The following is a 24,144-nucleotide window of genomic DNA, read 5'->3' on the forward strand; positions in this document are numbered from 1 at the left end:
AAACTTTTTTAAAGCAGCAAATAATATCCTCAGAATTCACTCTCTGAACAAAGCCCCCCTGGCCTCCCTCTCTCATGTCACCACATCCCTGTCCTGCCTTCCTTTCCTGGTCTTCAGAATCCCTCACCCTGTTGCCTTTTAGTCCAATTGTCCTGGAGCCCATCCTTAGAAATTTAAGCCAGGCAACTTCTAGCTACTGAGTAATCTTAGTGCTTATTTTCTCTCGATCCCAGGTGGTTTCCCTACATAGGCTGTTTCATAGCTTTCTTTGCTCTCAAAACCCCTTCCATCTTCCACTTCCTTTATCTCAGCAAACAACTTTATTGAAATTTATTTATTTTATTGAAGTTGTTCAGAACCGTTTCTATCACACTCCTGTCTCTCTCCATCCACCTCCCACTTTCTCTTACTTTTTTTTTTTATTTCCCCCATTTCAACGGCTCACCTCTCTTTCTCTGTTACTGATTCAACATCTCCTAGGGTTTAAATTCTTCAACTAGCATTTCCAATGTAGACAACTCTAAGCTCTGGCCTCTCCATCAGTAAACATACTCAAGTCTCTATTTTCACCCCAAAAATCCTTCAAAGTATATCATTTATTCACTGTATCCTTATCCCACTTTTTGAATGAAGCTGCTCCCTCTGAAAATCCCTGAAGACTTGAGAATACCAGTGGGTACATCTGAGAGTACTGGACACACAATCAATCATGCCCATTCTTTCTTTCCTTGGTGGCCTGTATGTCATGTACTGAAGGCAAATAATTTATTTTAATCTTGGGCAAAAATTCAAAAGGTAACTTTTCTAGAATTGCATAGTCACTACTACATAGCTATCAAAATAATAGCTTTTTATAAAGCCTTTTACCAATCTAGGGCCATAAATTCACAATGAGAATTATGAACACGAAGATGGGCGTGATTCCTTCACCCAGATATCCATGACTTGGTTTCCTCTGAGATGCCACCGTGTTAGAGAGGCCCTTGTGACTTTGCAACCAAAATGTGGCTTCTGTCACTCTCTAGCCTCTTACTCTCTGTTAGCATTAATCACCTCCTGAAACTATTTTATTTATTTTTGCTCCTCCCCTAAAAGGTTAGCACTGTCATGAATGGTCCCAGACCACTATAGTTACTCAATAAGTATTTAATTCAAATAACTGAACAAAGAAAAAGTGAGCTATAGTAAAACAGCTGATGTGTGCTCACATGGGTTTAATTACAATATTGTCTTCTAGGGTCATGTGCTCAGTAAGGGCAAGAAGTTCCAGGGAGAGCCAGAAGATCAACCTTTAAATTATTAAAAGATATACTCTCAATCCACATGCCCGCACATGGAGAGTGATACTTGGTATCAATAGTTTGAATCGCTGCCTGATTTTTCACCCTGTGCTGCATAGCAGTTCCTCATCACATGGTATTGTAGTTAGTCATAGAGCTTTAAATCAAGGGAAAGGCAGAATACATGTGTATGTGTTTGCAAGTGCCTCTGTAACCAGACTTCTCTATATAACTCCGTTTTAAAATACAGTATGTGGGCAGCATCTGGGCCTGAGATGGAGATTTGGCCAGAATGTTAAGAAAATAAACATGGCAGCTTAACTGAATACTGGGAACTAGCTACTGCCCCATGGATAGGCCGCACAGAAGATTCATGTATATAAAATAGTATATTAAAGTAAACTTACAAAAGCAAAGAGCAATCATTGCAACCATAATTTTTTCTTCCTCTTTGGGATTCTAATTTTAAAAGCATTAAAGGAGACAGCTGCTCATGCTGTGATACGCGCTAAACAGCCTGAAGGGTAGAAAAAAATATATTTGTAGCTCATAATAACTATTGACCTTTCTGATATACAATGTTCTCTGTGTTAGCTATTCAGTTCTATCAACAGTGAAGATTGAACATGACTTTTTAATAGAAAACATGGGGTTTTGAGCTGCCTTCACAAAGGTGTTTATGTATTGTTATTTCGTATTGTAGTACAAAGACTAAGTTCTGATGCCCTTTGTCTGACATGTTTGTCATAAAAAAAAGAGGGGGAAAGAAAAGAAAAAGAAGGAAATAAAAGAAAGAAACAGAAAGGGGGAAAAGCCCTCAATGTTATTGAGTATGTTTTATATGAAGAATTGGCTCATAACTACTTTATAGTTGTGATAAAAGCATTGCCACACTTGATCCCATATGCAACATTGGTAATGGAATCTACGCAGCATCGCGGGAGGACATGCTATATTTTTCTCCCAGAATAGATCCCTCAAGTGGCAACATTTATAGGGAGTTTCCAATAAGATTTAAAACATTCACTTGCAGTATGCATGTGGCACATCCTTTGGAGTACACAGCCTGCTGCAGAATGGGTCATATTGGATATCATGTACTCTCAAAGGCAATCTTTACAATACTCAGCTTTTCCCCCTTGAACTTTCCTGTTGCTTAGTAGCTGTGTATAGAAACACCCACTGGTAGCAGCTTGACTCTGACACTGTATGTATTTCCCCAGAGTGGTATCATCCAGACACCAACTACAGAGCAGCAGGCAGCCAGCAAACACTCTCTTCTCCCTCAGGGGACAGTCTTACCAAGTAGTAACCCCTGCCAGGAGCAAGAAACCTGAAAGGCAACCCCATGCATTACGATTCTCATGCAAGACAGGCCAGATAGTGCCAGGGAGTTTATGCTGACAGGTGGCGTTGGTTGACAGATTATTATTTTCATTTTTTTTAGGTGGGTCATTTTTAATGTTACTGTTAAGGAGGGTTATTACATCATTATTGCACAATTATTTTCACAACTATGCTCTAGAGTTTCAGTTAATGATTCACAGGTTTCTAAACAAAGCTGAAGACTCACAACTGGGTAGGGACAGGAATCAGCCCTAAGGAGATTGAAATATATCAGACTTTTTTGTTGGACTCCAAAGCAAGCACTGAAGCTGATATATAGAGTCCAACTGCTGAGCCAGAGTCTAATGGCTGCAACTGCATTGTCTGCAAAGGGCGGTACAACTTGTGACTGCAGAAAATGGAAGGCACTGCCTCGCCACCAGTGGCCAAGGATCACACTCTAGTATACTAAAAGCGGTTACCCGCTTCAGAACTGCCCTGGCACATGGTAGAAGACAGGCCAGTGGGATGAAAACCAACTCTCAAAAGACAGAGAACAAAGTATTCTCTAATTCTGAGAGAAATCAGGCCAACCCCCCTTTAACTACCAAACCCACTGGCCTAGAACTCTTCAAAAGAACACTTTGCAGAAAACACTTCCTTAGAGATGAATACAAGGAGAGGACTTAACGATCCCTCCCCTCAAGAGAAAAAGCCTTCTTGGGACAAGATATTGTGTGGTGTGTGAGAGAATGACAAGGATAAAATGAAGAATTCTTCTTAAAAGAAAGCATCTGAATGTCACTTTATTTCAACATGTGTAACTGAATGCCTACTTATGTAAAGCACAATCCTAGGCACAAGGAAGACTGGACAAGAACAGGAAGAAGATACAACAGAAAACAAATAAGACATCATTCCTTTCTTTCAGTAGCGCATAGTCTCGTTCATGGCACTGTTGATGACATCTTTTGCAAATTTCCCATTTAAAAAAATCAACTGAATATTTACCTTTGAAAATACAGAGCCTGCTTATAAAAATCAGTATGCAGGCAGTTTGCCCTACACAGGTAAATTCAACCAGTTATTGACACAGTGGGCCATGCATTCCTTCTTACCATCATATAAGTTTTATCCATGAACATGATCGTCATGTATTCAAACAAAGCTATGATTTTTCCAAAAAGAGGTTCTACATTGATGTTATATGAGTTACCTGTTATTGGATAACAAATTACCCCCAAATATTGACAGCTTTAAAAAAGCAAAGATATCTCACATAGTTTCTTCAGGTTAGCAATCTAGGAGCAGCTGATCTGTGTAGCTCTGGTTCAGGGTCTCTCATGAGGTTGCAATTGAGATGGCAGCCAGAGCACAGTCATCTGAAGGTTCACCTAAAGCCAGATGATCCAGCTCTAAAATCACTGAAGTGACTGTTAGTAGGAAGCCTCAGTTCCTTCTATGTTGGCCCTTCCATAGGACTGATTACCTAAGTGTCCTCCCAACATGGCAACTGGTTTCCATGAGCATGAATGACCCAAGAGAGCAAGGAGGGAGCTGCTGTGCTAATCATACACCTTCAATTCCGCCATGTGCTCTTTATTAAAAGCAGGTCACCAAGTTTAGCCCACATGCACTTGAGGGGAGAAGTAGTAGCTCCACCTTTTAGAAAGATAAGTTTTGAAGGATTTGTAGCATTTTGAAACTACCACAGATGTCATTCTGGATAAACATAAAAGCCTCTGGGATAATTTCTATGAGAAAGATTTATTTTTACCATGCTTGGCCTGCTTTTCAGAAACTAGGTTGGGAAGATCTTATTAAACTCAGTATTTAGTGAATATTAGTTTATATATATACATATACACACACACACACAGACATACACACATACATGGACATATAATAATAATATACCCAGAATAAAGATTCTATTAATATATAGATGTAGATATCTGAATACACGTATAAAAGGAATCATGCTAAGTGCTATACAGCATCAAAGTTAGACTTATCTTAGCCCTGTTGCCCTCAAATATTTAGCAAAAGAGATTAAATGGAGATAAAATAAGTATATAAATAACTGTAATAACAGTATATTGGCAACATCATGACCTCCGGAGTCAGACAAACATTTGTCATATTATTGCTCTGTCTGTATCTGGAGACCTTGGAAACATAACTGACTCAAATAAAAAATAAATAATAAAGATTTTATTTGTATTAGTCAGTATGGGCTAACTTATGCTACAGTTAAAAAAAGAAAATCCCCAAATTACAGCAAAGATTTATTTCAATAAGGATTGGCAGGGGTTCTGCAACAGACAAAAAGAGAAAGCAGCACATCATTGACTGGCTCTGGAAAATTCCACCTGAAAGTGACATGTGGCTTTTGCTCACATTTCATTGACTAAAGCAAGCCACGTGAGCATCCCCAACTCCATGTGGCTGAGGAACTGCAGTCCTCTCATGTATAAAGAAAAATTTTGTAAGGTAAAAAACAACCTGTCAAATCCCAGTGGATACATAGTTACTCTAAAGTCCTAAGCTGCATCTGTTTTTAACAAGGCTGACAGCGTATGCCAGTGGAACAATTCGGCTTTATCAAGATCACTGCAAAATGAACCAACATCTCTCTTGCCTTGTGAAAGTTATCTTGGATAATTGCTCTTTAGTTCATCCTGTGTGCACAGAACACCGAAAAATGAAAAGATTCATTTAGGGAGTGATGTGGGAAAAGAACATGTTTAACTTCATGTCTTAACAACCTATGGCAACTCCACTTCTCCTTTAAAAGAAAAAATACCTTACTTTTGAGGAGTAACATTTTCTCAAAACGTTAATTTTTTTTTCCCTCACATATCAGGATTTGGTGGCAGTTGGAGGGTTCTGACACTATAATTGCAGTGAAAACATTTGAAGTATAAAAAAGAAAGGCCCTCTCGGCCAGCCACAGTGGCTCATACCTATAATCTCAGCACTTAGAGAAGACGAGGCTGGTGAATCCCTGGGCAACATGGTAAAACTCATCTACAAAAAAAAATACTAAAAAATAGCCAGGTGTAGTGGCATGCACCTGTGGTCCCAGCTACTCAGGAGGCTGAAGCAGGAGAATCACCTGAGTCCAGGAGTTTGAGGCTGTGTTAAGTTATAATCATGCCACTGCACTCCAGCCTGGGTGACAGAGTAAGACCCTGTCTCATAAAAAAAAAAGAGAGAGAAGAAAAAGACCCCCTTTAAAGGCGTTGGCTTCATACTCTTACAGAGATCCTGGAGAGAATAAAGTGTTCCAAACAAACCTGGCCCTGGTTTCAGCCCAGTGAGAACTAGATGATTCTTAGACACCTCCTCTTTCTGCCTTCCTTACCACCGCCTGCCCCTACGTAACGACAAGGAGAACGGCAACCACACCACCAGCTAGGGAATCATGAACAGATGTGGAATAATACAGACATAATTTCACATTATGGTGGCATTTGCCAACATAAAACTTATTACTACTTTTGCTGTAAATTTTTCTGTAAATTTTACAAAATATGCAAAAACTGACATTTCAAGAGCTGAGATAATTTAGGTTTATTAAAAAGTTGAGACCTTGAGATTTAGTCAAATAGGGTAAATTGCTTGATTTAGCTTTTAGTTGTATGGGTCTTATTTTTGTTTTCCAGCTCCTAGTTTATAATTCATAAGGCAGAGCTGGGCACAACTGGGCTTTGACCACTTAATCCAGCTTCACCCACAGATTTTTCCTGCATCTCCGGCAGCAGATTCAACTTCTCTAAATCCCAGATTTCTTATCAGAGCATGCAACAATTATGACCTGCCTCAAAAGTTGACAGAAAAGCATTTCATATCTAGAAAGCACTCTAAAATGCTTCTTGGACATAAACTGTTTCCACTGTCTTTATAGAGCACTCATGCTAAGGAGACTTTTCTCACTACTCCACCCTCTCTTAACCTCATTCCACACACATGCGTGTGCACATGCACACACACACACACACACACACTTTCTCTTCCGTGCCACAGTGGTGTCACACACCACCAAGGCTGTGCTGCCTTGGATCTCCCCCAATAGAATCTTGATCAAAATCATGCCTCTTACATGAGACCGTTCAAAAGCATCTCTTCTAAAGCTGTTGCTCTTGTCTGTCACATACCGATAATACATCGTTTCACATGAGAGACACCATTGTCACAGCTGGGATGAACCAAGTGTATTTGCTAGCCCTTGAGAATGCATGACCATGATGTGTGAGCTATGAATAAGTTTGTTACAATAAGCGTGGCTCCTTCCTTGTGCCCCTGTCCTCAGAAGGAGGTGTAGACACTGTCATCAGAAACCAAGCTCTTTCTGGGTTGCCCTGTCTCCTTCTCCTGTACTCCCCATACCCCATCTCTTGAAATAAAGCTTGAGGACTAGTTATTATTTTAAATATCAGCTTCATTGGGGCAAAACTTGACCTTAGCACTCCTCTGACACCAGTGTTGTCCTGGGTGTAATTAATGTTGCCCCTGTATGTTTAGGCAATTAATGTTGCAACACGTGGTACGGTGCCATACTCCTGCCTCATTCAGGGCACAGTGCTATGATTGGCTCCACAGCTCACGTGAAGCTTGTGTCTTCACCCATGCTGTGGTCTCTCATGTACCCTATAAGCATTTTACTGTGCAGTCCTCCATACAAGAAACAGTAATTTCTCACAATGCCTGCATTATACATCCTCTCTCCAACATTGGTAGCTCCTTCCCTACTGGGTCACGGGGTCCAGGACCCCAGCCCTAAAACAGATTTCACTTCTCTGGGAAGTTTCACTTTTCCTCAGCAATTGCAGACATGATCTTGCTGAACAGAGCTGAATTTTTAAGGCTGAGTTTGTGGTGTGGTTCTGATGGCTTCGCGTTAGTTCAAGTCTCTGAGGACCTGTGCCAATAAATGTGAAAGGAACAACAGTAGATTGGTATACTTTTCCATTTCCACCAGGATGAAAAACTGCTATAAATTAAGTCTAACCTTAAATGTATAATCTGTCCTTGGGAAGAAAAAAAAAGGATATAGCATCTTCAAGCTCTCGGCATCCCTTACGAGAAAAAATTGGTTCTAAGGGTCTCTGATCTTGTGTTTTAGTAAAATAGAACTGCACGGCTGACTGACAGTTCTGATCTAAAGCATTTACGTTTAAGTTTTGATCTCTCTGCTTTTGATTAAAACTAATGAGCTCATTTAATTCAAAATGGGAATCTCTGATAAGAGAAATAAGGTTGATGTGATTGGATTAGAGGGGCAAATTAAACTCTTAGAGCAGAAGTTTGTGCTTATATAGTGTATTAAAAAGCTGTTGGCGTATTATGGCGTGTTAGATGATGAGAAAAATTTCATAGTAATTCATATTTAATCAGAAGAAATGAAAGTACTAAATATAACATGGCTCTGCTTTTCCCTCGAGTGATAAAAAGCTGTACATTTAAAATGACATCAGATTCATGCTCTCTAAAACAAAAAAAAGAAGAAAACCTTAAGAGAGACACATAAGAAAGGGACACTTGTCAGTGAATCCATCACCCCAAAATAGAAATGCCACAAAAATAGGAAAATGTGGTCATGTTAAGATAAAAATGATACGAGAAAACCCCAGACCACAGATAGCAAGTTTTCTGTATTAGAGCCGCTCTCATTCCTTTTTCATCTGATCGTCAAGTTTAATATGAAAAAGAGATTGCTCACCCTTAGAAATATATAGAATGTATTTCATAACTTAAAATTTAAAACTTGCTTTGCCTGTTTTTCTCCATTTTCAATAACTGCTTTTACATATACTTAATTCTTAAATCCCTTTATTACACATATTTCTTTACCCCTACTCCAGAGAAAATTAGTGTTAGCATGGGGCTATTCACAAGAAATCCTGTTTCTTGGACAATTATTTTTTTACTTTTGGATAAGAAAAAGTTTTAAATCATATTTAAAAGAATATAGAGTATTTATTAGGCTTAAAAACCCCAAAATTAATTTCTTTGCCAGAAAAGAGTTTATAAAATACCTTGGCATCTTGCATTTAAGGAAAATAGGTTTTTACACTGCCTTCTGACCTGTTTGCATAAAGGTGTTTTTACATCAGCAAGACTGTAAACTACCATTTTAAGTTTCATAAGTAAAAACATTCTACTTAGTCTAAAAACATATAAAAGGAAAGAGTGACTATGTTATTTAAGAGAGGAAACCATTGTTTCCTCATATCAGAAGCACAAAAGTGAAAAAACAGACTCTCCTATTTGGGGAGGTGGGGTTGAAAGCTGGTGTTAAGTGACAGGAATGGAAAGTCGTGAGTAGTTTTTGTTTCTGTCTGTACATCCCATTCTTATCCCTCCATCTCTTATTTATACTTCTTACTCCCCGTGGTAAAGAAAGCCAGCTCAGAGAGGAGAGGACACTGGTCAGGACATGACTCTCTAACCTTGATTGTGGTTCCCAAACTCCCAGGAGGCAAATGGCGCAAGAATGGATTCTCAGGGAGAACAAAGAGCAAGCCTTCCTTACCCTTTATCAGAAGCATCTCTGCCTCTACCTTGGTTGACCTCATAAATCTATGGGTCCTTCTTTTTCATGCCAGTTCTCTCCGTGTGCACCAGCCCAGCCTCAAGTGAACTGCAGTTACTTATCACTAGACCCCACTTAGGCAGCTGCTAGAAGTGAAAAGGCCTGAAAAGCTCTTACTAGAAACTGGAACGAGGTTACTCTAGATACATTAATTTTTCTTTTTTATTTTCTGCAAAGTAAACATTTTCTAAATGAGGTAAATTGATTACTACTGCTCTTAGCACCCATCAGTCATTTATTTTTAGTGAACTCAAGGATTGCACCTGAGCTGTAGCTCTGAGGGGCTGTGTAAAGATCTAAATCATGTGTGTCTGTATTTTTGTATTCCTCAGTGGAGTCAACCAGCCCCAGTCTGCTAACCACTGACAACGCTCTTGAGCGTTCCTTTTTCATCCGAATGAAATCTACTCTGACCAAACGAGGTGTGCACATCAAATCATCAGGATATAAGGTAAGCTGGTTCCGGGAGGGGAGAGATTTCTGTCTCAGGCCAATTTTAGGTAATTTGCATTGAATTTTCCAGCTGCTTTAGGTCCATATAACGAACACATGTGATCTTGAGGAGCCCATAGGATTCCTAGTCATCTTCCTGTCTCGAGGCAGGGGCTTTTTTACACCTCTCCTTCTCACCTCAGACATTGCTGGTGTGCTAAAAGCCCCAATATAGTGTCTTTTCTTAAAACATTGATTAAAAATATGCCAAGTGCTTCCGCACCTGCTGGAAATTCACTTTAATGGAGAAGGTGAGCCAATTTCATCTCAGTCCTTAAGATGAGTGCTCTAGAACTGTTACTTAGGAGAGTTCCACTTCTCTCGCTTTCCCCTTCAAATTCTCCCTTTCTCTTTAGAGAAAGGCTGTCCATTTTAATAACATCTTAGCCACCGAGATTTGTACACATAGATGAGAAAATCAGGGGAGATATTGGAAACTTGAATTTCGAAACTGTATTTATGGAACATGCAGTCACACCTTAGCATTCATAGAGAACTCAACATATATAAGTTCCTCACAAGCAAAGACCGAGTCCGGAGTCAAAATCTACATAATCATCATTTTAAGGTTAAAGATATAAAAGCCTTCTAATCTCAGGAAATTCCAATGTTTCAGTTACTATAGCAACATAAATTAAGACCTATGAAATTCATGAAATGCCTTTGGCAACCTGAATCTTATCAATTTTACAACACACTAACCAATCTCAAACAATATTGATTATCTATGGGAGGGCAAACAGAAATGGCATGTACTGTCAGTGTGACCAGGCGTTGTGACCTTTCCCCAGTTTTAGAATTTAGAACTTCTGATAGTTCAGTTAAGGTGACTGTCCTGTTACAGGGGATGGTAACAGCCATTGTTATTAGGCCTTCAAAACCTTACCTAAGCCATCCGGAGACTAGCAGCTGTACAAAAGTCAGAGTCAGGCACTTTCTTTGATATTAATTCTTCAGAAAAACAAGAGAAGTAGAGAAGCAGGTCCTTCCAAGAACGACCTTTAGCTGAGCTGTCCTGGAGTCTAAAAGGCTCACGTGGAGCAGCCTTAACCTTTAGCAGGTGCGATGCAGAGGAGCAGCAAGTGGGCGGCTCCACCCCCTCTAGCTCTACCCGATAGAGGCTTCTTACAAAGGAGTGTGTGCCGGAAAGGAAAACAGACCCTATCCTTACTTAGGACCATTGTCTTTTGCCCTGCCTTGCTGCATTCATTAGCTAACTAAGTAGCCTTAGCAAGTTTGGAATTCTATAAGCAGACCACAGATGTTGAGATTCTTGTTATTTTAATGCTAGAAAGACACATTCTTTGCATTTCACATTTTAGGAAACATGGGGCTTCCTTTCTAACTCTTTTCTGTCTCTCAGCATTCTTTCTTCACCTTTATTCATTTTTACTGGTTTGGAGGGAGCACATCCTAGGAGGGAAGAAAGGTGAGAGGAGTGAGATATAGTTTCAAAAAGCAATATTAAGTATAATCCAGTATTATTTGATAATTTAATGTTTCTTAATTTTTTCACACTACAAACTAGAGATTATAATGATGGTTAAAATAATAATCACCAGTATTTAGGAACACTGCAATATGCTGGCCATGATATAATTCACCTGTGTTAGCTCTTACAGCATTCTTAAAGTATTTTTGTTTCCATTTTACAGACAAAGTAAGGATAGAAAGCTAATTAGTATTCTCAATGTCACATGTTGAAAGAGCAGAGCCAGGGTTTGAACCTGGGGAGTCCAGCTCCATACCACATGCACTTCACCACTTGACTATACTACTCTGCAGATAGCAAAGAAAGGTGATGTGAGGGGGTGGCTGATGGGGGCAGGAGAACACTTTAAATAGGAAGATTACAGAAGGTCACCCTGAGGAGGTAGGATGTCACCCTTGAGCGGTGAATGAGAAGGGACCATCATGCAAACAAATGGAAGAAAGATGTTTCTGAAGCAACTTGGGCTTAGGATTAAAGATGCCTTGCAGTAAGAATGGGCCTTCAAGAAACAAACAAAACACTTAAAAGTGCAACCTTGAACATCCAGGATTGGAAAAGATTTAGGAGCTATTCCAGATCCTAGCAAATCATGGAATGTTAAAGTGACCATACTCCCCTGACACACCCTGTCAGCAAGTCTTTCTCAAGATACCATGAGAGTCTCCAGCCGATGCCCTACTCCCTCCCCCAGAACTACTACCAACAAAAGTTGATTCCTCCTCTGTTCCCCAGTAAGATGAATCACCCAGCAGATCCAGCTCTTCCCCTCCTCCTCCTCATCTGCACTCAACTTCCCTCATTAACCTTGTCTGCAAGTTAGTGAAAGAGCTGAGGAGAGCCCATGGCATGACACAGCTGAATAACATCCCTATTTATCTGTTCATTCTCAGTAAGTAAATCTAGCAGCTTATAAAACATTCCAATAAAACTGGTAATCACCCCACCACCACACAATAAACACAATAAAAAGAAACAGTGATGATAATTTCTCTGTACTCCCAATATTCCCCCTAATTTATTACCATTGTATCCATCTTTTCCCATAAAGATCCCAAGATGTCAAGCCTTGCTCTGTGCAGGTCGCTGTATTTCTGTCCATTTTTCCTGTGATCTTGGCACATGGACCTTTCTAACTTTCTCCATCACGTTATTTGTTGTCACAGGAACGAAAGTACCACTTACTGAACACGGACTCTGCGTGGCAGGCACTGTGCCACATGCTTTACCCTTATTTAATCCACACAACAGGATTATTTAAAATCTTCCTCTATGCCAGGCATTGTCCAAATGTTATATTCTATTATTATGCCTATTTTGCAGGTGATGAAACTGAGGTCTTCATAGGTGAAATACTTTGCCCACATTCATACAGCCCTTAAGTAGCTACTGAAACACCAGAATCAAATCCTGGCAGTTGGGCTCCTCTGAGGCTGCCGCCTTAGCCCTTCTGCTTCACTGCTTAAAGGATTAAGTCCAAAGAAGGGCTCAGCATGGGTTGACCTCAACATATGAAAAAGTAATTAACTTAGATTTTTAAAAGAAAAACGTCTTTCCTGATTAAGACCTTCCCTCTGTGGCTCACTGTATCCCACAGCACTAGTGTATCAGTGCTTGGTGATTCCAATGCCCCCAAGGAGTTACAGAGACTTGCTTCTTTTCCATGCCTGTAGGACTCCATGCCTACTCACATTTCCACAGGACTGCATGCCTACTCACATTCCCTATCACCAAGAATTCTAGCCAAAGAAATGCCAATCTGCATCTGCTAATGTGCCTTGTTGTTGCATGGTTTGCCACAACCCATTCCTCAGGAAAGTCACCCTCTCTCCAATGACGTTTCCCAAATAGGAGCTGACATTCAATTGCTTCTGTCCTCATTTGCTCTGAAATCCACAGCAGCATGTTATCTGGACCAGCCACTTTTTGCACCTCAGGGGCTTCCCTGTTGTTTAGGCCTCACTGTTAGTCACATAGCATAGCACAGCTCTCATTTAAATTGCATTGCACATACATTCTGCCTTCTTGATTAGGTCTATGTCTGGGGGAACTTGCTAGGTATAGCACATGGGGTAAAAGAAGATATGTAATCAGGGAAATTAGAGAAGGGAAGACTAATTGGGTCGCCTCCTTAGCTCCTGTCTTTGGAGGATAGTTTCCTTTGGCATGGGACTTTCAGTTTTCTAATCTATTCTTAAATGCCCACCAGCTCCACTGTCATTTCCGAAGTATTTATCCACACGCATTATGGTGTCCTCATTCTAATGGCACAGGAGACAGCCTAGACTGGCAAACATAGGCAAACAGAGAAAACCTGTCATGTTTATATAATGCTCAGAGTGTCTCCAAACTCTTCACAGTGGTGAAATCTTCAAATACCGGAGTTCCTGCTATGACGTGTGCAAACGTATTACTAATGGAGGGAGGATGCAAGAACTCAAGATTCTTAAAAATAGTCCCCCATCTGGGATGATTTGGGCATGGATTTGCCTGTAGCTAAGTATTGAACTAAATGACTTCTGAAATCCTACCCAGCCTCCTTTATGACAGAAAGAATTCTAAAGACAAAATAATTGGGAGGTTCAGTAGTTTATTAGGATCACTGATATACCCTAGCTTTAAGAATATCTGCATCTAAACATGAAATAGCAAAATTAATGAGGGTGCTAATTAGCTAAAGAAAATTATTTTGCCTTCTCTATGCACAAACATAGGTGTCTTTTAAATTAGAAACTTCTTTTGTTACTAAAACTTCATAGTTGTATATGCTCTGTGGAGTAAGGTACACACAAAAGCTTAACAGATGTGTTTTATTTTGGGTATCATAGATCCCTTTAAAGATTTTCTAAATCTATACGGTCTCTCCCAAGGTAAATTCATTTTGCATCAGTTTATCCATTGATTCCAGGTTACGAAACCCTATTTAATAATATGATATCACCGGGCGTAGTGGCTCACGCCTGTAATCCCAGCACTTCGGGAGGCCGACGTGGGTGGATCATGAGGTCAGGAGTTCAAGACCAGCCTGGGCAATATGGTGAAACCCTGTCTTTACTAAAAATACAAAAATTAGCCGGGTATGGTGGCATGCATCTATAATCCCAGCTACTCAGGAGGCAGAGGCAGGAGAATTGCTTGAATCTAGGAGGCGGACGTTGCGGTGAGCCAAGATTGCGCCACTGCACTGCAGCGTGGGTGACAGAGCTAGACTCCGTCTTAAAAAAAAAAAGTATGATATCTTCAGTACTTATTAATAAACCAAGTTAGTGCATTTTCCAGAACATATTCCATCAGTATCATAATAGCCCTTTCCCTCCCCCTCATTTCTCCCTCCCGTTTATCTATCCAGTGTTAATACACATGGAAGTCCTATGCCTTTCTGCCACACTTTCACCTGGAAAACTCTTACTCAACCATTATGGCCCCGCTCAAATATTAGTTATTTTCTCATTTCCCCAAATGCATATAAATAAAATTATCCCTTCTCTTCTGTACTAAAATAGCATTTTGAGATTTTACTTACATTCTCTGTACCTCATTTTCTTACCTGTAAAATGAAGCTATTAATAGTACCCAAACCAAAGAATTTTCCTACAGATAAAGTGAAATAACACAGGCTCAGCTAGGCATCTTTTTTCCATTTTATGATGTACTTTCATATAATTTCATTTAAACTTCACGATAATTCTTTTAGGTAATTATTTCCTCAATTTTGAAGATAAGTAAAATGGAGGCATAGAAATACAAATTGACTTATCTAAAGTCAGATAAATGGTAAATGGCAAGACTGAGAAGAATCCAGATCTTCTGATCTCAAATGCCTTCTTCTTTCCAATACCCAACATTGGATACTGGGTACTTTCTCATCCTGTTTTCTTCTCTCAGTACCTACCACAGGATGCTGCACACAGTTGTCACTCAATAAATGTTGGTTTAATTGAATTGCATACTCTCTTTCCTGCTGCGATACCAATGAAAGCTGTTGACAGCACCAAGCCCTATGGCATACCACTAGACATCCTGCTAGTTGACATCAGTGTCTTTTAGATGTGACTGCTAGAATAGCTATGGAATTGCTATGAACCCAAATGACTGTACCATGATCTGGCTCACATTTCTCCATCTTGCCTGTGAGGATACTGCAAATATTTATCAGTGCCTTACTAAAATTGAAGCATACTAGGTCCATAGTGCTTCCCTTTAGCCATCAGTTGAAGATTCCATTCAGAAAATGAGAAATGAGTCATTAGCCTCACTTATTCATCATGACTTTATGCTGGCCTGTGGTGGTCACAATTTTCTGTTAAATTATCTTTGAGGCATTTTTTTCTGGATATAAACATTTCAGGGCGCTCTCTTTCTGAAAATTAGGATAATATTTACCAATATCCTGTCTTCTGGAAAAACGCCATGATTTCTAAGCGATCGCTAAGAATATGTGACATGTTGTAATAAGAATGCAGATTCTTAAGGAGTGAGTTTTAATCATACCAGGAAAAGTATAGCTTGGAGATATGCCCAACACTAATGTAGGGAGCGATGTGGTAGTGGTCCTTCTCTGGAGATTTCTACGAGCATACACTGAACTCATCAGTTAGGAGTCTCTCCTCCTCCCAGACAAGTGTGTGTGAATGGACTAGATGCCACCTGCATGTTCCTTCCTTATCTGAGATTCAGAGATGTTCCAGGTGTCCAGACATATCAATGCTTCTCCTGAAGCCTTTTGCTTCAGCTTTGTGTTGTCTTGAAATGATGACTACAGCATTCCAAGTTGTGCAAAATGTAACTGTCTTGTCAAATCAATAGATGAATTTTCAGAGAGACCAAAAATTCTGTCAACTCATTCAGGGTTTCTAAGGCTATGCATTTATTGCATTTCAGTCAACCCAGACACCCAGAATAAATTGAAGGAGAAAAAATTTCCAGAGTGGAACTTACAGGCAGAGGTTATTCTGATGAAAAATGCAAATAGAGGAGAGAACCAATAAAATCAAATTTTTTAAATCCTATTACCTCGTTTTAGTCTCTGCTCACCTCTGCACAATTGTCCATTACAACGTGGTTTCCAGTGTCATTTTAAATACAGCTGACATTGTTTCTGATCTTAAAGAATTTATTTCCCATTACCAAGATATGACAGTAGTTCCAACTTGGGATATGTAATTTCTGCTGGGACTAATCAGCTAGCTGTTTTACCAACTAGAGGCATAATCACTAGCCATTCTAGGAAGTGTCTTTAAATTCTAAGTATGTCAGCGACTGCAGCCCAAGTACATTGCTAACTTATAGATCCTTCATTTTCCACTATAGAGATTTCAGGAAGCAGGTAGAGGAGGTAACAGCATCTCTTCTCTGACTAATGCTGTATCTTTTCAGATCAGTTTTCTGAGCCTTTGCTAGCTAAGAATAACGAAAGTAATGATCACTTTAAAAATGACATTGTTGATAAAAATTGTTAATATCTCTGTAAATACCTTCTCAACCTAATAGATTTATGTATATAATTATCACTATTATGAGACTTTGGCCTATTACAATTAGTTAGAAAACAGGTCTAAGAACTAAAAAACAAACACAAGCACAAGTCATTTTTTTCAGACCTAGTACTCTTCAACATGTCAAAATGGCCTAACAATAACTGCAGAGACCCCAAATTTCTGTTTCACTAAAGTAATCTCTTGATCTGGTGGTCTAAAAGAGCAGTTACTAAACTCTTTACAGAAATCAAAGGTTTTCAAATATAAGTGTATCTTAGAGATACTGCAGGTTTGGTTCAGACCACTGAAATTAAGCAAACATGGGAATAAATGAGTCACATGAATTGTTTGGTTTCCCAGTGCAGATAAAAGTTAGGTTTATACTGTAGTCTATTAAGTGTGCAACAGCATTAGTTCTAAAAAGGAGTGTGTGGGGCCAAATGTGGTGGCTCACGCCTATAATCCCAGCACTTTGAGAGGCTGAGGTGGGTGAATCACCTGAGGTCAGGAGTTCAAGACCAGCCTGGTCAACATGGTGAAACCTTGTCTCTACTAAATATACAAAAATTAGCTGGACATGGTGGCAGGCACCTGTAATCTCAGCTACTTGGGAGGCTGAGGCAGGAGAATCACTTGAACCCAGGAGGTGAAGGTTGCAGTGAGCCAAGATGGCACCATTGCCCTTCAGCCTGGGCAACAAGAGTAAAACTTCATTTCAAAAAAAAAAAAGGCCCTTCTGCCATATGAGAAGGCAGCAAGAAGGCATCATCTGTGAGGAACAGGGCCCTCACCAGACACTAAATATTCTGGCACCTTGATCTTGGACTTCCCAGCCTCTAGGACTACAAGAAATAAATGTTTATTGTTTATAAATTTGAAAAAGAAAGAATATGCATATCTTAATTTAACAATAATTAATTCCTAAAAAATGCTAACAATCATCTGAGCCTTCAGTGAAGTTTTTGCTGGCAGAGGGTCTTGCCTCCATGTGGATGGCTGCTGACTGATCAGGGTGGTGGCTGACAAAGGTTGGGGTGGCTGTGGCAAGTTTTAAAAATAAGACAGCAATCAAGTTTGTCATAGAGATTGACTCTCCTTTCATGAAGATTTCTCTGTAACATGCAATGATGTTTGATAATATTTTTCATACAGTAGCACTTTCAAAAATAAAGTCAATCTTTTCAAACCCTTATCAACTAAGTTTATAGAATATTCTAAATCCTTTGTTATTTCAGCATCTTCATAGCATCTTCACCACAGCATCTTCACCAAGAGTAAGTTCTATCTCAAGAAACCAGTTTCTTTGTTCATCCATAAGAAGCAGTGACTCATCCATTTAAGTTTCATCATGAGACTGCAGAAATTCAGTCACATCCTGAGGCTCTAATTCTAATTTTCTCGCTATTTCCACCATATATGCAGTTACTCCCTCCACTGAAGTCTTGAGCACCTCAAAGTCATCCATGAGGGTTAGAGTTTCTTTCAAACTCCTGTTTATGTTGATATTTTGACCTCTTCTCATGAATTACAAATGTTCCTAATGGCATTTTGAACGGTGATTTCTTTCCAGAAGGTTTTCAATTTTCTTTGCCCAGATTCATTAGAGGAAACACTATCCTTGGCACCTATAGCTTTACAAAACATGGTTCCCAAATAATAAGACTTGAAAGTCCAAATTACTCTTTAATTTGTGGGTTACCATATGGATATTGTGTTAGCAGGCATGAAAACAACATTGACCCCCCACCTTATATGTCTCCATCAGAGCTCTTGGGTGACCAGGTCCATTGTCAGTAAACAGTAATATTTTAAAAGGAATATTTCTTTTCTGAGCAGTAGGTTTCAACAGTGAGCTTAAAATATTCACTAAAGCATGCTAATATGCACACGTGCTGTCATCCAGGCTTTACTGTTCTATTTCTAAAGCATAGGCAGAATAGATTTAGCATAATTCTTAAAAGCATAATTCTTAAAAGCCCTAGTATTTTCGGAATAAGTGAACATTGGCTTCAACTAAAAGTTACCAGCTTCATTAGCGCCTAACAAGAAAATCCACCTATCCTTTAAAGCTAAACATTGATGACTTCTCTCTAGCTATGAAAATCCTGGATGGCATCTTCTTCCAAAAGAAGGCTGTTTTGTATCCATTAACAATCTGTTGTTTAATATAGCTACCTTCATCAATAATCTAAGCTAGATCTTCTGAAGAATTTGCTGCAGCTTCTACATCAGCACTTGCTGCTTCACCTTGCACTTTCATGTTATAGAGATGGCTTCCTTCCTCAAACTTCATGAACCAACCTCTGCTAGCTTCCACTGTTTCTTCTACAACTTCTTCATGTCTGTCAGCCTTCATTGAATTGAAGAGAGACAAGGTCTTGCTCTGGATTAGGCTTTGGCATAAGGGAATGTTTTAGCGGGTTTGGTCTTCTATCCAGAACACTAGAACTCTCTCTATAACAGCAATAAGGCTGTTTTACCTTCTTATCATTTGTATGTTCACTAGAGTAGCACTTTTATTTTCTTTCAAGAATGTTTCCCTTGCATTCACAAGTTGGCTAACTGGCACCAACAGGCTTTTGACCAATCTCAGCTTTCAATATGCCTTCCTCACTAAGCTTAATCATTTCTAGCTTTTGATTTAAAGTTAGAGATGTGCAACTCTTCCTGTCACATTAACACTTAAAGGCCACGCTAGGATTATTAATTAGCCCAATTTCAATATTGGTGTGTCACAGGGAATAAGGAGGCCTGAGGAGAGGGAGAGAAACTGGGGAATGGCTGGTCAATGGAGCAGTCAGAACACACACATTTATCAACTAAGTTGACCTCTTATTTAAGCCATGATTTGTGGCACCCCAAAACAAGTATAATGTTGATATCAAAGATTGCTGATCACAGATCACCATAACAGGTATAATAATAATAAACTTAGGGCCAGACATGGTGGCTCACACCTGTAATCCCAGCACTCTGGGAGGCTGAGGTTGGAGAATTGCTTGAGCTCAGGAGTTCAAGACCAGCCTGAGCAACATGGTGAAACCCCATCTCTACCAAATATACAAAAAAATTAGCCAGGCATAGTGGTGCCTGTCTGTGGTCTCAGCTACTCAGGAGGCTGAGCGGGGAGGATTGCTTGAGCCCAGGAGGCAGAGGTTGCAGTGAGCTGATATTGCACCACTGTACTCCAGCCTGGACAATAGGGTGAAACCCCATCCCACAAAACTAATAATAATAATGAAGTTTGAAATGTAAGAATTACCAAAATGTGATACAGAGATGAAGTGAGCACATGCTATTGGAAAAATGGCAGCAATGAACTTGTTTGAAGCAGGGTTGCCACAAACCTTCAATTTGCATAAAACACAGTATCCAGACCATGTGCAGTGGCTCACACCTGTAATCTCACCACTTTGGGAGGCTGAAGCAAGAGGATTGCTTGAGGCCGGGCATTCAAGACCAGCCTGGGCAACATAGCAAGACCCCCTCTCTACAAAAATACAAAAATAAAAATGCTTAGCCAGGCTCCAATAGACCTAGCTACTTGGGAGGCCCAGGCAGGAGGATCACTCAAGCCCAGGAGTTTGAGGCTACAGTGAGCTGTGACCATGCCACTACACTCCAGCCTGGGTGACAGTGCCAGACCAGAGAAGATATTGCACAGTATCTTCACAGTGCAATAATGTAAAACACAATAAAACAGAAAACAAGGAATATATGTTACCCTGTTTGACCTTTATTATCTCAAAACTACTCTATTGAAGAGTGATAACCACAGTGGCTGTGACATCAGACAGCCGAGGATGTGGACTTAGTCCTGCATTCCTGGGTGTGTGACTTTTATTTGATTTCTTTAAGCATCTGGTTTTTTTCTTGTAAAATAAAAGTACCAATACAACCATCTTCATAAGGCTCTTGTGAAATAAAATGAGATGAAGGTAAAGTGCTTACCACAATGCCTGGCCCATATTAAGCACATACAATCCATGTCTATACGTAAAATTTCATGTATAAAGATGAATCTAGACTATACAGAACCTTAATTTCTATACCTCTGCAGATGCACCTGTACCTATGAAAAGTAGTAATTCATCAGTAATATTTCAGATTATCTCCTGGAAGTTATATGAGCTCTAGAATAATAAATGATTTCTTCCAAATAGAGAAAATGCATTTATTTCTGGGAAATTTCTTCTTGCTTAAGTGTCCTGAATATTGATTTGATTATAAGAGACAAAATATGACTGAAATACGTCATCTGTCCCTTTAACAAAAGAAGCACATACCAAATGGTTTTCTTTAGAATTGATTTAGCATCATGGGAAGACTAATATAGCCCTTAATGCAAGAAATGAAGTAGGGAAAGGACCAATTTGAGGTTGTTGATCTCTGGAATAAATGGAGCTTCTAAGGCTCCTCTGTAGCCCATAAGTCTCCATGGTTTGATTAGAGCATCTATATCCCAGAAACTGAACCTGTAGGGAAGGCAGACTGCCCCTGTGGCTTGAACTCTGCCATATCTGAGAGGTACTATGCAACATTCCTTAGTGGATTCTATTGACTCATTCTTTTTTTTCTTTCTTTTTTTTGTTTTTTAAGACAGAGTCTTGCTCTGTTCCCCAGGCTGGAGTGCAGTGGTGCAGTGTTGGCTCACTGCAACCTCTGCCTCACGGGTTCAAGACATTCTCCTGCCTCAGCCTCCCGAGTAGCTGGTATTACAGGCGCCTGCCACCATGCCCAGCTAATTTTTGTATTTTTAGTAGGGATGGGGTTTCACCATGTTGGCCAGGCTGGTGTCCAACTCCTGACCTCTTGATCCACCTCATGATCCCACAGTGCTAGGATTACAGGCATGGGCCACCATGCCTGACCTCTATCAACTCATTCTAAGTAGAAGAAGAGAGCCAGGATTCTGGAGCTTATAGCTCCATTGTAGTAACTTTCCAGGGGACAAGGGACCAATTTTATCTGTCCCCATCCCTCTAGGAATGCCCCCCATCCCACCATCATATGAAAAGTATGACCTCATCGCAACATGATTTTAGTAAGAAGACTCTTATTTAAACAAAAGAATCATCTGTGTAATCAAATTCTCAACCCTCTGTAGTTATATCCAGGGAAGAAGCTGTGGGCTGCTGCCTGGGTGGGTGTGTATCTTTGATCTGAACTACCAGTGAGCAATGGCTATCTCTAAGTGACCATGTTGGAAATATCACCTTTGGCTCATAGTTGGGCAGCTGTCTACAGAAGCAACCCAAATAAGTTATTCCTTGACTTGTAGCAGTATTGACATCTCCCTTCTATTAAGACTTTCATATCTGCCTTTTATTCTCTCTAAAGTATATATTGTCCTGAGATATTCCCATGGGTCACACCCGCTCAAATATCACTTTCTGCTATCTGTTCAAACATCACTTTCCTTACCTCCCCATCTACAACAGATCAAGTGTACCTTCTGCACTCTATCATCTGCTTTATCCTGCTCTTTACTGTTCTTCATCAAACTTAACACAACCTGATACTATTTTATACATGTGTTTGTACATCGTTTTCCTTTCCTACTGCAGCGTAACAGGAAATTCCTAGAACACTTTCAGGCACACGGCAGAAATTCAATATAAACATTTGTTTTGTAAAAGTGAATGAATTTATAAATATTAGACATGATTTGTACTAAGCCAGAACATAGTTCTTCCTTGAGTCAGTATTCTAGTCTCTTTAAAAGAAATTTAGATGAAGGGGGAACAGAGGCAGCAAACCACCTGGTTATGTATGCACCTGTGCCACAACCCTGTATGACCTGCACATGTACCCCAGAACCTAAATTAAAAGAAAGAAAGAACTTTAGAGATGAGAATACGTATCCCATGGAATTATACAGGTTTTTAAAAATATTGGGGCGCTGATGATAAGGGTAGGATGATATTATGATAAATTTTCTTTTTAAAAAGGCTACACGCATGGTTGATACATTCTATGACATATTTTGCTATCATATTCAGTTTTTAAAAAATCAACATGTATTTAACTTGTACCCCACTTGTACCCAATTCTAGGGGCTAGAGCTCTGGAAGTACAATCAAGAGATACTTGATTATTACTTGGTAGTTTTGAATATATTTAACAGTCCTCAACAGCCCCTTGTCAAATGTCCTTCAAACTCATGATTCCTTGTAGAAGTCATGAAAAACAGAGTGGCTTAATAGGGGCACACCTGGTGGGGAGAGTCAAAAGATTTCATCCCACTACCAGCACTTTGCTTCTTCATTGCGCCGCAAAGTTGGACAAGCAGCCTGTTATCCTGGGCCTCTATTACCTCGATGAAAACATAGCAAACAATTGCCTTTGATGTTCATTCGTCATTGATGGTTGGTTGACAGTACCTTCCCTTGAGCTCCACTCTGTGCATTAGTGCTTTAGCCCCTTTGGGACATTCTAAGTAAAATGGAATAGAGGATCAGCCTACCCAGGAGCAGCTCCTGATTCCCGGGAAGAAGGAAATTAAGGTCTGCCCAAAAGTTCCCAGAGGGTCATTCAGAGTCACAAAGAACTATTATATTGCCTCATGGTCAAGAGCAGTTTGAGAATCTGAAATATTCTAGGAAACATTTAACCAAATGAATGCCACAAGGGGAAAGAGGTCTGGGAAGGATTTTGTAATTTTTAGGGAGGGGTCAGTGAACTTTTGCACCTTACTCTTAGAGGGACTATGAATGGACTAAAACCAACCAGACTCAGAAATTAATCTAGATCCTCAACTGAAGACAAAAATAATGGTGATTGGAGAGAAATACTCCTTTGCCCTATTTCATAAACAGTGGCAAATTTCTTTTCCTTGCTCACTTTAAACACAGTATATACTCACTCCTTTGTTTATGCCAAATAACACACAGCATCATATTCTTTTTAAATTTATCTATCTTCTTCTTTAATTTTTTGCAGTTGGTTTATTGGTGAATACCTATGCCAGTGTTGTCTGAAGTGGGTGTAGGTTTCCAGTTTTAGGGACTCGAAATGTTTAACCTGCCTAGAATAGCCCCATAGGCAGTTGAGTCCTGGGTAATTGCTCTTCTATAATGAGTAGAATTAACAATATTATAATTTTCAAACTCCTCAAAGAAAAATATCATAGGAATGTAAAGCATCCTTGAATCTGTTATTATGAATTACTGTCTTCTCTATGAAATGTGTCTTTATACTGAAATGATATAGAAAGTGATGTAATTTGCCAAACGACTCATAGTGGCCAGATCCCAAGGCCCTTGGCACAGCAGAGGAATGTTAAGCTCTGTGAATTTGATCTCTAGGACACAAAGGTGGCAGTGCCTAGCACCTCCATCTTCTCATGCATTCCAAGAACCCCATAGGTCAGCCATGGTGAATGAGAGCCCTAAAGTAGACGCAGATTGATGCAGAGCACTCAGTAAGTGAAAAAGAGAGTGAAGCCTAGAACCAGCACACCGTACCATCACTGTCCCATAG

At 39.7% G+C, this 24,144-nt stretch overlaps 1 protein-coding gene across 11 annotated transcripts in view; it reads left to right on the forward strand.

Moving 5' to 3' along the window:
* The window catches only part of NPAS3 (neuronal PAS domain protein 3), an 859,804-nt gene that overhangs the window by 780,630 nt on the left and 55,030 nt on the right, over positions 1-24,144 (forward strand). For all 11 annotated transcript variants that reach the window (XM_064365777.1, XM_021674908.2, XM_021674909.2 and 8 more), the window contains one exon: positions 9,537-9,655. In XM_064365777.1, coding sequence (XP_064221847.1) covers positions 9,537-9,655 — 119 coding nt within the window. The remainder of the gene's footprint in view (positions 1-9,536; positions 9,656-24,144) is intronic.

Source organism: Aotus nancymaae, unplaced genomic scaffold (assembly GCF_030222135.1).
Source record: "Aotus nancymaae isolate 86718 unplaced genomic scaffold, 86718_ANA_hifiasm-v0.15.2.pri h1tg000062l, whole genome shotgun sequence".
NCBI lineage: Eukaryota > Metazoa > Chordata > Mammalia > Primates > Aotidae > Aotus > Aotus nancymaae.